At 42.0% G+C, this 18,283-nt stretch overlaps 1 protein-coding gene across 1 annotated transcript in view; it reads left to right on the forward strand.

Annotated features, from left to right (window-relative positions):
- Gpc3 (glypican 3) overlaps positions 1 to 18,283 on the forward strand; it is a 348,387-nt gene that overhangs the window by 304,675 nt on the left and 25,429 nt on the right. The window contains exon 7 of the mRNA XM_048450333.3: positions 1,931 to 2,090. Within this exon, the coding sequence (XP_048306290.1) occupies positions 1,931 to 2,090 (160 nt within the window). The remainder of the gene's footprint in view (positions 1 to 1,930; positions 2,091 to 18,283) is intronic.

Below are 18,283 nucleotides of genomic sequence, written 5' to 3' on the forward strand. Positions count from 1 at the left end.
TTAGTTAAACTATAGTGATATTTGTTATAGCATGGACTCACAGTTCTCAAAGAATGGTTTATGAACTCTGGAAGTCCATGAACTCCAGAGAGCCACAAGATCGAAGCTACTTTCACAACAACACTAAAAATTTATTTGTTTTTACTGTGTTGGTATTTGCCAAATCACTGACTAGGGCAAATGTTAGCACCACTCTATAAATCAAGGCAGAGACTCTAAAATGCAGTCCTAGTCACCCTAATCACCACTACATATGTTTGCAGGAAAAATAAGTAGCAGGCACCAACAAATACTAAAGCTGTGAAAATTACTGGTTTTTATTAACACTCAACCCTTACGTAAAATTCTGTAATATTTTGGGCTACAAAGTGAGAAATCCACAACGTATTTATGTTTCAACTATCTATCAGTGTACATGTCAAGGAAACACTCTTGTGAGATCATTTGTGTTGTGAACTAAACTAAGCCCATTTTCATCACTAGTGTTTTGAATTTAATGTTTTTGTTATGAAGTGGGAAGTACATAAAGTATGCCTCAACTATACATCAATATGCATTTCAAGGAACTGAATGTTTACACATCATTGTCTTGAAAAGGAACAAAGAGAGGCTGTCAGCATGAGGAAAAGAACTACTCATATTTGGTACTAATGATGCAATTCTGGCTCCCAGGAGAAGGCTAAGGGTTGACGAGAGCATGGGGCAGCTGGTCACTCTGTCGTCACAGTCCTGAAGTAGAATGGGAGTCTCAGCTTGCTCTCTCCTTTTCATAGGGTCTGGGACTCCAGCTATGGCGTGGTGACATCCACAGTTGGGGGTGGATCTTCCCACCTCTGCCAGCCTGATCTAGAAAATCCTTCCCAAGCATCCACAGAGGCTTTCTTCCACGCTCACTCCAAATCTTGTCAAGTTGATAATCAAGATCAACTATCGCCAACTCTCATTGAAAAACAAGGGGTGGGGCTGAGAGGACCAAATAGATGATGAGACAGTGGTTGGAGCAGGAACTGAGGATAGTGACATGAAGTCTTGGAGAGCAGTAGCAATGGAAATAAAATGGACCCTAAAGGGTGATTCATACTGCAAGCTTGGGTCTGTCAGTGGGGAGACTTTGGGATGATAGGAGTCCCATAAAACTAGGTCACGTGACTAAAAGCTCTGCATCAGAGCTCCAAACAAACATGTCTCTTGCTAAGCATATTGGCTATGATCAAGCAACCTGATTTAAAGGCTGCAGAAGAGAGAGCTGTTCATGGTTTTGTTTCGTTCTTTCTACTGATCAAAATATGGGATTTGACAATTGTAAGTGATCATTTAAGTTGAGCACTATTCAATTAAGAGACAGTTCTGTCTTCATTCCATTAGGAACAGTTATTGATTTCATATAATGGAGAAAAATGCTGGTCCAGGACACTTTGGTAGGGAATTTGTTTCTGACCTTTGTGTCCTTGTAGATGACACATAGGTTTCACCTGTCAAGTCTTAAGTTCTCTATACGTATTCTCCTGACACAGAGACTCTCAGAAACTTAGATACAATATTATAAATATGCAAAGTGCAATGTATCCCCTGGCTTCAGTGGGGTTTAAGTGGAGCAGAAGAATGAAGTGTCATGTCAAATGCTGTAGAATTGTCTCTCTGTATGAAGCTCGAAAATGTGTAAGCAATTTACACATAGTTAAATTTGAAAAATGATTTTTTAAAATGGAGGCTCGTTATATTATACAAACTGGTGGTGACCTCTGGACTCGCGCAATTTCGCTGCTTCAACCTCCCTCTTGGCTGGAACTCGTAGGGTTTGCTCCTATGCCCAGTTGAAAGCCGTTGTTAAAAACTGTGTACTTTATAATACCTCTTATAGGAACACATTCTTCTAAACCTATAAGCAAAATGTAAGGAGAGCTTCTATAATCCTGTTATCTTCTTTCAGCTCCTGAGAACCATGTCTGTGCCCAAGGGTAAAGCTGTGGATAAAAGCCTGGATGAGGAAGGACTGGTGAGCGGAGACTGCGGTGACGATGAGGACGAGTGCATTGGGAGCTCCGGGGACGGAATGATGAAAGTGAAGAACCAACTCCGCTTCCTTGCAGGTAACCGGCTGAAAATGGTGATGCTCTCAGAAGTCAGAAATCAATCGCTTGCTAGACCTCCTCTAAAATCCCTGCAGCAGACGATGCCATGAACTCTTTTAAGAAAGATGACATTCTCAGAAAGTGAAGCTTTTTTTTTTTTTTGCTTTTGTTAGTTTCCCCATCTGTGGGTAGATCAGAAAGGTCCTGTTTTTGTTGTTTGAAAGTGAATTGAGCTGAGCCATTGGCTCTGTTTTCCCATTGGAGTTGGCCTTGGTTCTTCTTGGTTGTAGAAAGCAATGGTACCTTGGGAGTCTTGGGAAAACCTACACTGAGGCTTGGGGCTGTAGCTGGGTAGAGTACTTGCGTCTCATGGATGAGATGAGGTACTAGCTTTAATCCCCAACACCACAAAAAGGAAGTAGCTCAACAATGGACTAACTTTAAAGGAAGAGCTATATGTTGACTTTTCCTTCTTCTGAGAGAATGTCTATTATTCTCTTTTCTCACAGTGGTCTGATATAGAAAGGCTTTGTACAGCTGTGTGAAAAACAATAGCAGTAGAAGAAAAGCAATGCCAGGGATGCCGGAGTCAATAAGGAAATGCAGAAACAGAACCAAGTCTCCTCACATTTGTTGTATCTCAGAGTTTTTAAGTCCTTTTGTATCAACAGGTTATTTCCTTTATCAAATTCTTCCTGATAAAGTTGTGCTCCTAGAAGGAAGGAGATTTCTCTAAAGGGAAGAGACAGACTTTCACCACCATGCCTTTTCCTCCTCAATGCATCCCTTCTGCCTGAAACTCTGTTGGTCAAGGTCTCCAAGATGCTTCGTTTCCTGTTTCTCCCATAGCCTCACACATATCCTAGAATCTGAAAAACTTCAAAACCCGAAGCAGTTTGGGTTATGGATGGCCCCAACCTGTATCTGGCAACTTTGGGGTCCATCTACATTCTAAAGGTTGCCCAGATGATTCATCAAAATGTTCTCTCATCCCAGCCCTGACCCTGGCCCTCAGGACACAACACCATTCATATTTCGCCAGCAAAGTCTCTCTGCTTATTCAAAATCATGACTTCCTGCCTGTAAGACTTGGCCCTCTCCATTAAAAAAGCTCTATAGTTTCAAAGTGACCTAACTTTTATAAGCAGTGTTTGACAAGGTCCTTGCCAAGGGCCTTGTCAAAATGGACTTAGATTGCATCCTTGGTGTCCCTTTGTTCACATGCACATTGATCCTCTCCAAGAATGCTAGTCAGGTTGTTAGGTATGATTAGCCTGAAGGCTTTTATAAACTGTAAAGTGCATTATGCAAAAGGTAGTTCATTTAATTTATAGGGGAAATGATGCCTTGCCTCCAAAGTATTATATGTGCTTAATCAGATCAATGATTCTACCAGCCTGTGCTTCATTGGATCTCCTTTAAAATGCTTCTTGTAGAGAAGAAACTCATTGCCAGTCTGTCACGCTCATGGCACAATAGCTATTTGGAATGGCAGGCTATACGCATTGTTTAGCTGTTACATAATTTCATCCAAAATCTGGGCAGATGCCATGTGGTCCTGGTGATTCATCATCATCCATTTATTTAGTCAACTTGATTTGGAACATGATGTACATTTACCATTTCATTTAGTACTGCAAATTGCCTCCCCCAGAAGACAGCTCAGGAATAAAGAGCATGGGTTAGAGTCTGTTCAATTCTCTTGTATCTTCCTTTTGTCCCTGAACAGACCTTTTACATCATAACCAGTGAGTGATGCTATTGGCTGGCTTTTCTGGCTCACTTCTTCCCATCTTTTGATGCACTACATACAATCCAGTCTACCAGGTTCTATTCCTGGGCTGTGTTTCTAACTCCCATGAGTCCTAATGAAAGTCCCTTCCAGTGTTTAGGAGTCAGTTTCTCCATCTATAACATAAAGATGACAATGCCTAGACAACCCTTACAGACTTGTCTACTGCCAACAGTCTGTGATCATTTCTTTGGCTGTGTTTCCTGGCAAAACACTTAAAAGAGTCTTTGGGGGATACCTTTTTATACATTTCCACCTAACCTTGCAAGTTCTCTGTTCTCTTCTGAGATATTTCCACTTAGAATGGTCCTGATTTTCCCCATTCTAACCACTCTGACTTTTCCACCCCGCCTTCTTACAAAGTACCCGCCTGCACCTAGACCTCTTTTGTACAGCTGGATATTACCAAGACTTTATATGTGTCCAAGATTCCTGGGGTATAGTCACTTTTAAAACTCATCCTAAAGTCTGCCAAATGCTTCTATTTTTAATGATCTCGCTTCCATCCCATCTTTCCTTTCTTCCATCTTTTCCCTTTGCTTGTATTTTACAGATTTTGTTTTGTTCAGGAATGGGCTTGTTATTGATGTATTGATGGGTTTGTTTGGTTTGGGGATTTTTTGGGGGGAGACAAAGTTTTACAGTATAGCCCAGGATGGCCTTGAATTGCCCCAAATCTTCCTGCCTCAGGTGGGATTATAGAAATGTACCATGAAGCCCAGGGTGCCACAATTCCTATTTCTACGCTGAAAATAGAATTCCTCAAGGTTTCTATTCCTTTCTGATAGTTGACTTTAATACTTTGGTGAGGTGACTGTTATGCAATGTTTCACCACAGTTGCATCTTTTCTCATGACTTACCGAGAATAGTGCATTTTCCTCATCCTGAGTGTTTTAGTGCTCCTATTAACAAATGCTTTAGATTGGGTGGTTTCTAAAGAACAGCAATTAATTTCTCACAGTTCCGGCAGTTAGAAGTCCAACATCAAAGCGGCAGCATCTGGCATCTGCCAAAGTCCTTGTTGCACTCTTAGATGGCAGAAGATGTGAATGCTGTTTCCTCACCTGGCAGAGGAGATAGAAGGACAAAACTGAGCACGTCTGGTATTCTCCAGTCCTTTTGTAAGGGACTAATCTGCTACATGGGAGCAGAGCTCCCACATCCTTATCACCCCCTAACAGCCCACCATCTCCACCACAATAGTGTTGTGCTGGGAATTAAATTTCAGAATAAATTTTGGAGGGCACATGAGCATTCAAATCACAGCGTCATGTACTTCATCTCTCTTCTCCTCTTTCCACATTTGAAGAATGGCGGCAACTCTGTTTCTTATTTTAAAGAATTGTGGATATTTAAAACAAAGATCTATGTAAAGCATAGGACCCAGTCCCCAGTACCCCCACCCTCAAAACCACATGCCTGCTACGAAGGGCGTTGATCTCTAGTTTCTGTTGATACAGATAGGCTCTCAAAGAGCCTACGGGTGGAAACCAGTGCTATCTTAGAAACCCACTGTAGTGAGAAATGCATGGCATCCTATCACTTGGGAGGTGGAGACAGGATCAGAAATTAAGGTTATCTTCTACCACTTGGTTGTGTGAGGAGTTTGGGACTAGTCTGGGCCATATGAGGTCATGTCTCAAAATAAAGATCTGTCCTTTTTTTGTTTATTCAAAACACACGACAAGCCACTTAAAACCAGTAACTAGCCTGCAACTATATATTCTGACCTCTTCCTAGTCAACTTGAGTTCGGAGCTTAAACCCAGATGAAACCAATGGAGGAATTTTTTTGTCCACAAATAAATATTTCTTCTAGAAATGCTTGCTCTGAAGACACTTCAGTCTCTCAGATGTGTGTGAGGACTGCAAATGGAAACCTGTTCGTTGGTCATTAACTAGACAAGTCTGAAGGTGAAACCTTGGCCGGTGCTGGTCCCTTTTACCGTTCTCTCTCTCTCTCTCTCTCTCTCTCTCTCTCTCTCTCTCTCTCTCTCTGTGTGTGTGAGAGAGAGAGAGAGAGAGAGAGAGAAAGAGAGAGAGAGAGAGAGAGAGAGAGAGAGAGAGAGAGAGAGAGGAGGGAATAGGCAGTTAACTGATCCTATTCACTTGCCTCCTCCTAGCAGTCTTGTGGAAGTGGCTACAGGATTTCTCAACCACAGACCCAATAGTTCTATATCAGATATTCTTTCTCAACAGTTAGTTTATACTTGATAGATAAAATAACAACTTTGAATAAATACTGATTGAGAACTGTTTTAAAGCCATGTACTTTTATTTTCTATTTCTGTTCTCTTTTAGGGGGGAGGGGGATAGAGTCTCATGTGCCTTGGGTTTGTCTCCCAACACACTATGTGGCCTAGAATCATCTTGAATTTCTGTTTTTTTTGTGTAGCTACTTTCTAAATAGATTATAGTAGATTACATGCGTGTGCTACCCACATTTTTTAAATGATCAAGTACAACTTTATCTACTCCCAACAAGCTTGTGGCATAACAAAGGGGATGGACGTTTCAATGGTGTATTCTTCTAAACTGTCAAGTTAAATCCTAATAAATGTGAGCTGGTAAGCATTGTGTATTAAGAATTCATTGATGGGCTGGTCTAGTGAAAGGGATAAAACCAGCGGTGGATCTTATGATCAGCCTTTTATCCCAGGTGACATCTGCAGACACAGCGCTTATGGAGGAATGAACATCCTGGGTTGCTGTCTCAATGGGAGCCATGACAAGTCCAATGCAGAGCTCAAAATACATTAGAAGCGGTAATATATCTATCTACACTGACCAGTTGGCAACAAATCCCGTTATAAGCCTTGGAAGTTTCCCAAAATGAATTCTACAGTTTGCACAACCTACTGGAAACACAGCATACAGAACTCTGACACTTACATTGCAGGTTGCGACTCCCTAAGTAATTCATGTTTGGAACTCCCAGGAAAGATCGTGTAGTCCAAACTTATTTATTATGGTATCAGTTCCTTGAATACGTGGCTTTAGTGCAGAAGCACCCATTCCATCTACTAGGAAGTGGATCCTGTCTTTGAGCAACCAGGATGTTCTCAATATGTAGAGCATTGAAGCTTGAGACATTTAAAAAAAAAAAACCCAAGGAGTCCACAAAGTCAAGGAAACTGGATCCAAATTCTGTCTCTGCCACTTCCCAATGCTGTGACTTTTAGACATCCCTCAGCTCCACTAAGCCTCAGCATCTGCACTTGTGAAATTGCTGATAAAGTGCCTGCCCAGCTCATGAGTTGCTGAAGCATATGTGATGGTGGCCAGAAACATATTTACAAAATTATAAAACAGCGTGCCCATTTAAAATACAATGACTACCATTTAGTCCTAGTGGTTCTAAATTAATTTTATTTGCCAAAGTCTTTAACTAAAATTTTAAAAAATGTGGTCCAAATGTCCTGTCCACTGATCTTCACTATGCACGTGTTCTCTTCTCCATCCCCCCCGGGGGGCATTCAGTCACTCATTAACTTGGTTTAGCCCAGGGTGGTCTACAGTGAGAAAGTATTTGAACAATGACAACTATGTCTGCTGAGTTGTGCAAATAACCAGAGTCTCAACAGTAGTAGGCACCTACATCTTGAAAGAATCACAGCTAGTTACATTTTGTTTTCTTTGGTGGCAGTGGGGCAGTGAGGGCAGGCGTGGACAACTTGTTGCGGAGGGTCAAGAAAAAGCCCTTGATGCTTTCTTTCCATTCTACCTTGCTCTTAGCTACAAGCAGCCTGCTTTCATGTCTAGGTCTCTGCTTTTAGGGAGTTAATACCGCCGGGATGCCAAAGGAAGCAGAGCTCACTATAATAACACACTTCACACAGAGACCAGGTGCTTCTTGCTAATAGATTGACAAGACAGCCAATCTCTGCTCCCCCTAGAGCTTTCTGCAGCTCCTGGGGCTTACAAAGAAGGACTTAGATGTGAGCTTTAACAGTGATATTATCTGCCAATTGAGATGTATACCAAGAAAGGAGCCTTCCTGACATCTTAGTGTTGACTGGGGAGTTAACACGGTAAGCTGGTGATAGACGAGAGAAGGAAAAGTAGAAATCGTTTTATAAAGTTGCCACAGTTGGAGGTGCTTTTGAGGAGTCTGTTATCTGGGATGAGATTAGTCTTAGGTTTGATTTTCCAGGTCTCCACCTTGTGATACTGCCCCATAGGAAGCTTGGGCTATGATGCCTTTATGTCTAGGGCCATTTTTTTAATGAGTTTTCCTTTTGCTCTTTTTACACATAGCACTAAGAATGAGCTTAATATTATGGATAGTATGAACTTCTTAAAGATTATTATATTTCAACAAAAAAGAAAATACCTTTATGAATTTGGCTCCCTGGGTTGCAGTTGGTTTTCTCTGGAAAGAAGCGATGCTGACCAATTTAGTGACAGGCTCAACTAAACTTTGCAAGTATAGATAGAAAAGAAGGGGATGGCCGGGGGGAGTGTGGCAGAGTGAGTTTGTGTGCCATCAAATGGGATGGTCTCTTCTGCTGGATAAGCTATCAGAACAGAAAGAAAGATGGAGATTTCTAGTTAAACCAATGCTGTGATTGGAAAATCCCTAAGGGAAAAAAATTGGTCATCTGGTAAAATGATCCATGGGTTTTATTTAACTTAAAATTTTTACTTTTGTTTGTTGGTTGTTGCTTTGTTTTGTTTTGTTTGGGACACGATCACATGCCGTAGCCCAGGTCTGTCTAGAACTTACTAAGTAGCCTAGGTTCACCTCAAACCCATTGCAGTCGTCCCTGCTCAGGCCCTCAAATGCTACAATTACAAGTGTCAGCCACCATGTTCAGCTTTTTAAAAAAAAAAAATTATGGTTCTGATAATTTCTGAATACACTTTCTGATTTTTATCTTTTTATTTTAAATAAGTCCTAATGTACATGGCTTACGTTAAGCATAGACTCTCTTTATTTGTAACTTGTGGGTGGACTTAAGCAGTGATATAATTACCAAGTACATAAAACCAGAGTGGAGGTTGCCCTACAAATGCTGGGATCTGCAGGCAGTCTGTGTGTGAAAGCAGGGGGAGATCTCATTAGCACCTCCAGGATGGCTTTCAGAGTAAAGCGATTTGCCCAAGTACCCGGGAGCTCCTGGGAGGGTTTCAAGCATGTCTTTTTCATCCCATGTCTACACTTTTTATCCTGAAGGTGCTAATGAGATTTCCTCCTGCTCTCAGACTATCCCAGACACCAGAATTTGGAGGAAAGCCTTTACTCCACTTTTATTCCCTCGGTGGTTACACTGCTCATCACGTCCCTCCGTGAGCTACAAACTAGGAGGGTCTGTTTGTGCTGGGTCCTCTGCTCCCAGCCTTCCCTTAAGGACTTAGCTATCAGGCCCCAACCTTCCTTCCTCTCCCCGACCTGCTTAGTAGCTGTCCCTTCAACACATGTTTCAGGACCGGGGCAGAAAGTTCAGTGGTAGAATGGTTATCTACCGTGCGGGAAGCCCTGGGTTCCATCCCCAATATCACAAAGTAAGAAGATAGATGTTCCAATTATCCATGTGCAGTGCTGGTTTGGTTTTCACGTTACTGAGAAATGAAACAAACCTGGGACTTCATGCATGCTAAATAAGCACCCTACACTGAGCTACATCCCAACCCCCATGCACAATGTTGAGTTCTCTTATTTGCTTCCTTTTACCCCATATCTGACAGGGTAGCAAAGAATCCCACTCTCATTGTCTGATGAACTGATTCACTCCAAGTCCCCTAAGCCTCCTATAGCTGAACTTGTGAGAACTGGGATAGGAGGATCCCTATTCTAATCCAAGAAGTAGGGATTCAGTCAACTAAGCAAGGCAGTCCAGGCACTGGGTGACCATCTATAGCTAAAAAGCACCAAGAAGAATTTAAACAGTGGCGATGGGAAGAGAGTGGAAGTAAGTACCAGTGTTCAGTCCACACAAGTTAAGAATGAGGAAGATGTGGATGTTGTCCATCGTTTAGAGGTCTTACCCATGAAAGAAGAGATCCACAACTTCCTCCACAAAAGCTATCTTGGACCAATACTTTTGGAGTATATAATAAAGATACATTACTCGAAAAAAGGAGCTAGCAGAAAGGCCCTCCAAAGATAAACCACGGTTTTTAATCACAAGATTCAACAAACCAAAGTATCTGTAGAAATGCTATAAAAGTTTAAGTGCTGGCTTTCAGTTTCTGTTATCTTCTTACAAATCAGCAATAAGCGGCCGAGTAACAGAGCATACTCAGAGCAGGGGGAGGTAGCCTGTTCTGTGTATGTCTGCTTGGCATCCCTCCTTACCTTGGTGGGAACCGCCCAAAAGCTATCTAAACGGGATGAGGGCAATGGTCTACTTGAGTTGAGTGGCTCTGTACCATAAAAGTCAGTTGTTACATTTTCCGAATTTCTGTGAGCCAGTTGTTGGACATAACCATTATTAATAAAGATTGAGCTTCATGAATCTGTAATAAAATGCATTCTATTCCAAGAAGGATGATTTTCCAAACCCATCCCAACCTAATTACTGTGTCACTTCCGATAACCGTGTCTGTTGCATCTGTGTGGCAGAAACCCTATATAGTTTCCCCTCGCATCAAGTGCCAGCACGTATGCAGCTTGATGGTGGAAGTAGACCTCCCTTAGAAGTCAGAAAACACAATAAATCAGGGCTTGAGTTCTTGTTGTGTCGGTTGCCTAGAATCCAGACGTCAGGGAGTGATAGCGGGAAAGAACGTTGGTACTGTGGCTTGCGCTTGTTATTGTGTTGTAGCTATAGGTTTCTCATGGTGAGTAGCGCACCATTTGAGGAAATACTCTTTCAGAATTTGAAAACTGTTATCTAATAGTAAATATCTCACTCTGGTCACTGATGGAGGGAAGTCCCCACTGATGCTTTTGTTTCTTCACTTTCTTGAAGTTTCTTAATGTAAACCGATATATCAACTGATATTCCTGTAAGAATCGTACTTGTTTATCAGTTGCAATGTAGTTTAGTTGCAGATACAAACCTGGCAAAGAAAAGGTCAATGAAAGCATTCTGTAAAAACCTATTCCCGTATGAAATTTATGATAAAGCATATCATATATTTTATCTATAAGTCAGTTGTTGCAATCCTTTATTCCAATAAAACTGAAAATAAAAGCGCATGCATACTTCTTGTTTTGAGAGCCAGTTGTTAAATATTTACTAGCATACCACGGCAGTGAGGAAGTGCGTTGGGAAGATGTGTTTGCCTTCCTTCATCCTTCGGGGCTCTTAGCTTAAAGGGGTAGCTCTTTCCACCAAGGAGAGAAGTTCCTCTCTTCCAAAGTTATGCTAACAAATGAAAGAGCCCCTCCATGTTAGCCACTTTGATTTCTAGGAATCCTAGGCTTGGAAACTTCCTTAACTCTGAGACTGCTAACCAGATCCATAAACTTTTCCTCTTTCAAAGCTCTTTGTTCCTTATTGAGTTTGACAGGCTCCTTCTGAAGTCTCTCTTAACCAATGGAGATCTCATCAGTTCCATCCTAAATCTGGATGAGAGACTGATAGGCCAGTTCACTGGGGCATAGAGGCGAGGACCACTTGGAGAGTCCCTTCAGCTTCTCTATCAGAGGGTATTAGGACAAATGAATCCCGTGTGCTGCTATTAGCTCTGGTTTCACAGGGAATGGAACTCCTAATATCAGATTACACTTTGTTGGCCTGGTGATCATTTTTTTAAAACCACCAACCATATGGGCAGAGGTTGGAAAGAAAGCTAAATTTGGAACACACCCCCACTCTCCTGTTCAGTGTTCTTTTGGTTTGTGCAGGGGAACAATGCATTACTCACACTCACATACCCCACCGATCGCACACTCGCACACCCCACCAGTCACACACTCACACACCCCACCAGTCACACACTCACACACCCCACCAATCGCACACTCACACTCCACCAATCTCATACTCACACACCCCACCAATCTCACACCCACACACCCCACCAGTCACACACTCACACACCCCACCAGTCTCATACTCAAATACCCCACCAATAGCTGGAAAACTAAGAAATGAGAGTCTCCCCAAATGTGATCAAACCACACATGTATGCAGCAGTATATTAAGAAGGGCCACACTCTGCTCCTGCCAAGTTCTGAACCTGTCTGAGACACACAACGCTGAAAGACTAACTCCATACTGAAGAGAAACACAGGGATTTCATGCCTGCGAATTTCTAAGTTCTGGATCGCTCTTACATCTTACACTCCACATCTGAGACACTACTTTTGAGCCGGGAATCTAGAATGTGGAGCCATGAAGTTCTCTCTCCATTTTTTTTTCTGTTCTGGCTTTACTCCTCCCCCCCCCCCCACATACACACACACATGCTACTTCATCTGGAATGACAGCCGAGCAAGGGCAAGAAAGATAGACTGGAAAGGCAGGCAATGATGATGGTCTGGGCACTATCTATGGACTCATGCATACTGTATTCTAGGACTTTCTAGATGTAAACAAAGAAGCCATCATTTAGCTTAATATTGCTAAAAGGAAGTTTGGAATCAGGACTAGTCTAAGGAGTGAAGGGTGGCATGCCTTCCCTGAAGGAGAGGTTAGAGTTTCTCAGTATCCAGCTAAGTGTCAGAAAGATGTCCTCCTTGCTGCCCCTGGATTCTAGGGAGGAATGAGTGGCAGCGAAGCCAACTACTTTAACCTAGTCATTCCTCATCTGGCTCCAGCCTTCTCCAGTCCTGGCTCCCACTAACCCTACCCCATCCTCTATTCCGGCTGCTTTCTAGTTCTCACACACTGCCATTCTAGTCTTTGAGGCCTGGCTGGGACTTTGTAAAGTCCCCTGTAATACACATAAAGCACTTCGTCCAGTGCCTTTGCTTTGATAGGTTTCAATAAGCAATTACTATTCTGCACATGCTGATCTCTTAGCCCATAATTATTTCCCCTTCTGCATCTTTTAAATCCACTTCAGAGGCACCCCCCCCCCGTGAAGCTTCGCCCTAGGCAGAGTGCTTTGTTAATATTCTTCCTGGCAACTTGAGGTCAGGTAACTCCCAGTGTCCGTTACATGGCGCTGACCATACCGAACCGAATGGGCACAATACCTGCTGGTTTTCATATGGTTGGGATCGAGGGAAGAAAAGGAGGCAAACAGAAAAGATGTACACATCTAGCTGGAAAATTAGACTATCATGCTGTTCAAACACAGATTGCAGTATGCACGGGAAGTTATATAAACACAAAGGAAAAGCTACAAACCCATCCTGGAGTGGTCAGAACCTGAGCTGAGCTTGAAAGAACATAGCAAGTTTCAATAGGAAAGAACAGATCGAAAGGGAGGGAAAACTGACAGGCAAGTATAAGCAAAGGGACGGAGGTGAGCGAGAATTTAGGGGTTTTCTGTGGTGTAGCTGGCATAGAAAGAAACAAGAATTAGGGCTGAAAGGTTTGTTAGAGAGTACATCACCTTGTCAGGGAATTTGACCTGGAGGCTTTGGCAGGGCCTGTACGTTTACAGTAGGTGTGTTAGCTACCTCCTAGCTCCTATCCCTCTCCATGGAAGACACTAGGAATCAGTCATAATACCCCATTCCACTGAGGGCAAATGGGACCTTCTAAGCCTTTGCAGCGTAACATTACAGAGGAGCATCGCTGGATGTACCACTGTGGTTCGCTGGCAGTAAAGTGTGTGTGTACCTGGAGGACGAGCAGGTGGTGAGAGAGCGCAAGTGGTGAGAACTAAGATGTGGCCAGGGCTGCACATTGGAAAGCCCACTCTGTGGGGAAAGGTGAAGGCGTAGGAAGTGCCAGCAGGGCCTACTTGTTCGGATGGGGCAATGTGGGGAAGAAAAAAGTGGCGAGAAGGCAGTCTGTGTTCCTAGGTGGGCAGGTGAGCAGATACAAAAGTCTGTCAGAAGGCAGAGCGGGAAGGAGGAAATGCTGGGGTAGGCATAACAATAATAGTTAGGTGTTTTAGAATTTTTAATACATTCATTCAGCGTGTGAGAAGGTATGGCGCTCCGAGGACAATTTGCAGAAATCAGTTCTCTTTCTTTCCACTATGGGCAGTGGTTCTCAACCTTCCTAATGCTGCGACCCTTTAATATGGTTCCTCATGTTATGACGACACCAATCATAAAATTAAAATTATTTTTATTGCTACTTCATAACTGTAATCTTGCCACTGTTTATGAATCAAAATGTAAGTATTTTTGGAGATAGAGGTTTGCCAAGGGGATCATGACCTACAGGTCGAGAACCACTGGTCTAAGGGATTAAACTCAAAAGTCATTAGACTTGGTGGCAAGCACCTTTACACATTGAGCCGTCTTTGCCGGCCCAGGAGCTCATGTTTTGGAACACTTACTGCACAATCTTAATCATTTTATGTAAATCAACTCATTTTACTCTCTCAAAAATGCTGTAGGGTAGATGCTTTTATTTCTGTCTTACAGCCAAAAGTATACAAAGAAGTGTAGAACACTGGAGAGCAAGCACAGCGAGGGAGACCAAGGGGAGCACTTTAGAGAAAGAAAAGCTGAAAAACATCTCTGCATCATTTAAATGAATATGGATGGAACCAACTAGGTCACCAGACACCCACGCAAGGGTTTATTAGTTCATCGCTGATGTTTTAGCAACCAGAGGATTTACAGTTCTTAGAAAAGGGCTGCTTCAATGTGCATGAGTCCATCCTGCCATCCACATCTGTTCTAGTTGCAAAGGCAAACACCAGTAAGCGTAGAATTCAAACAAGCCTCTCCAAATGATGACCTACATGACTCCCAAATGAATCTTCCGATATAAAATACATGTACTAGTCTTAAAACTAAAAGGAAGAGAGTTTGAGATCTAGCTGGCTTCCCAGCACCCTGTGGTACCAAAGTTAAACCAAAATTACTTCCATCCTGAGAAACAAAGGAAAAGGGCAAGGTTAGGAAGGGTATTGAATTTAAAAATACATCACATGAAGCTGTGTTGTTTTTTTTCCAAAGATTAATCTTTTCTCATCTCAATAATTATGCTCTGTGTGTCTGTGTATATAAATATTTATACTTGTTCCATTTGTAAAACAACTTCATGTTTTCCAAAACACTTTCTCTTGGTCATTTGACTGTTACAGGGCCCCAGTGCTTCAGGACCTGGCTGTTCTAGAAGCTAATAGATGGATTGTGTTTTCATTTTAGTTTCACATCTCTCTGGTCCTCTCACTGGCTGGGCTAAGTTAGTGTTGCAAGTGGCAAACACTTCCAGAAGTCAGATGCCATAGTCAGGAGGGTGCAAACATGTATGCCCTATTGCCTGAGCATGGAGCTTGTGCTAAGGACTGAGCTACGTGGGTTTTTATACCTCTAAGCCAGGTGGAAGATTATGGATGTGAAATCTTTATGATTGATGTAGTTGCCCATAACTATAAACGATGCTCCTATCGCTGCTTTCCCTGTGACCAGTGAATTTTTCTAGATTGTATCTTCATTTTTATTTATATCAAAGTATTTTCCAGCGTCCTCTGTCTGGTTTCTTCTTTGACTCAGGATTGTGCTGGGTTATTGTGTTGGTGAATTTGCCAAACAGCTCCCTGCTACTGATTCCTAATTGTATCCCAGGGTGCTCTGTGGAGTTCTCTGGGTTTATTGTTGCTGTTGTTTAGATTTGCAGTACTGAGGGTTAAATCCAGGGCCTTGAGCACACTAGACAAACATAAGCTCTACTAAGCTATACCTCTAACCCGTTCTAAACTTTATTTTGAGCTAGAATCTCGCTAAGTTTTCTGAGCTGGACTCTTAATTTGGGATCCTTTTTTGCCTCGGCTTCCCAAGTAACTAAAACTGCAGCTGTGTGTTGCTACCAAGCTCCGTGATGCTTAGATAATACACTTTGTGTGGTATTCATGTTTTAAAATTTATTGTAGCTTTTTATGGCTTTCCACTCTGTTCTGGAGAAAACGCTACGTGCATGTAACAAGAATGTATGAATAACTTTGTACTAACCCATCTTTCTTTAGGATTAATGGAAAAGTGTAAAGTGATTTTTTTTTCCTTCAGCATTAACTTCATATTTAAAACTAAGCTTTTGTCCATAATCCTTTTCCATGGCTTTTAGAAAAGAACATTCAACTTACAATTACCACTTAAAAGTCAAATCTGGCTGGTGATCCTAGGCTCCTTGAAGACCTTCTCTAATTAGTTCTGTAAAACATCTATTAGAATACCTGAGCAAAGTAGCTGAGTGGGCGTGGCTTTGCCGAAGTCAGCTGTGATGGTTGAACTCGATTACTATCATTCATGGCATTTTTTTTTTGAAAACCAGCTGTGCCTCAGAAATAAGTTCTGGAACTAATTTCCTATTTTAAATGGCATTTGGAATTGCCTTTTTGTCAGAGAAACCATTCTCACTTGTAGATTTATAAGGTAATGCAAATACACATCAAAGAAATAAAAATATTATGCTCAACCAAGACGTTGGTTTAAAGACAAAAAGAAAGAAAAGCCTGATCCCTTTTCATGCTTCAAAATTCTCATGACACTTATGCCTTGCACATATGCGTAAGTTTCTAAAGCTATCCAACAATAAAGTCACAGACTCTCACAGTAGGCAGGTTTAAGATTCAGACACAAGAGAACTATATCTCCTAGGATTTTTTTTTAGTTCTTATATAAGCACTCTTAAAATCCAACCACAATATACCTTGCCTCTAAGTAATAAAATTAAGTACACTGGCTATAGCAATATAAAGATGGCGAAGGACCAACAAGAAATGGTGAATCGCTTTAAGCAATTGGTCATGGGACTAAACACCACGCTCTCAGACCTGGACTGTGCATCTAATTCTACTTTTAAATCAAGGTAGTGAAGGCAGTGAGTCTCGTGCTGAGAAGAGGAAGCCCCAAGTCGAAGGCCCCTGACTCTGCTGGGAGTTTGGAGAGTGGATGCTTTTAAGGAAATTCTTTTGTTCAATGCAGAATGAGTCATCCCCAGATGTGCCCATTTCATCTCCGATTTGTTAATACCTCTGTTTTAAAATGTTCCTTTCCAATACAAATGTGTTAAGGCTGATGTTTCGAGCGTAACCAAAATTTGTATAATCTAGAAATGAATTCCATCTGCTGATACTCATTATGCAATATGGAAATTGCTCTTAAGAGCTTGCTGTTTATATCTACAGGGACACTACATGGATAGGTGTTTATTACCACATGTGTCTCACATTTAACCATAAAATAGATACCAACATCCATTCAGCACGGATAGATTTAAAATGCAACATTTAATTGCCAAATGTTAGTTTTGCTCACAAAAATAGATGGCTTTTCTGGTTAGACGAAAACAAAAGGCCATAGAGTGAAGCTTTAAGGCAATTTTAAGTGAAGTTATATCTTTACTTCGGTTCAGATTCCCATGGGTGCCAATGATGATAAAGTGGGTTCAGATTTGAAGAGATGGCTCAGTGGTTAAAACACTTGCCATAAAAGCCTGACAACCAGAGTTCAGATCCCCTGAACCCATATAAAATGACATGTGGGTAACCCCCTACCTATAATTCCAGCCTCAGGAGACAGAGAGACGGGAGATCCCCAGAGCAAGAGGGCTTCAGAGACTAAGTATGCTGTGGAGTTCTGAATTAGACTAAAAGAACAAAGTGGAAAAGTGATTGAAGATGCTTTCTGACAGCAATCTTGGGCCTCCATGTGCATTTAAACACATGTACATATGCAGACCCCCCACATGTCCATACATATGCAAACACATCCACACATGCACACCACAAGCGCATACATATATGAAAAGAAAAAGCAGGTTCACAGCGGTGAACTCTTCTCTGAAGAAAGGCAGCTCATGGCCCCAGCTTCTAAGCTCACGGCCCATGGCTTCTGAATTAGTCTACCACGCATACACTACTCCATTACACCCCTACCATGCCATAGATCATTCTTGTCCTTGTCTGGGAACATAGAGAGGGACAGGGGAAACAAGGTTCTAAAATTTCAGTTCCAAGGTTGAAAGTTCATCTGTATTGAGCAACTGCTAAAAAGCATGTGTATTCATATCTTCATTTGTGATTCATTTATTCATGACCCTCTACAGTTTCATCCTAGCCCACCTTTCCAGTGTAACCTTTGGTGTCTTCCCACATAGTCCAGCCCGACTGTACCTAAGCGCGCTTCCATTCCTTCAGGCCCCTGTGCCCCCATCACATGCTTCCTCTGTCCAGAACAGTTGCATCTTTTCCTTTGACTCAGGCTCCACATATCCAAGTCCTATCCATGCTTTCCAGCACAAAGTCACATATTTCTTCCTCCATAAAAGTCTTCCTTGATCCTGAATACTCCTACCCAATCTGGAAGGGAACACCCACATCTCTAAACTTCCTCTGGTTTTCTAAACAAACTCAAGACAGAGCAATAGATAAGAGAACACATAGCACTTCTGAA

The sequence above is a fragment of the Myodes glareolus genome, chromosome X (assembly GCF_982192425.1).
Source record: "Myodes glareolus chromosome X, mMyoGla1.1, whole genome shotgun sequence".
Taxonomy (NCBI): domain Eukaryota; kingdom Metazoa; phylum Chordata; class Mammalia; order Rodentia; family Cricetidae; genus Myodes; species Myodes glareolus.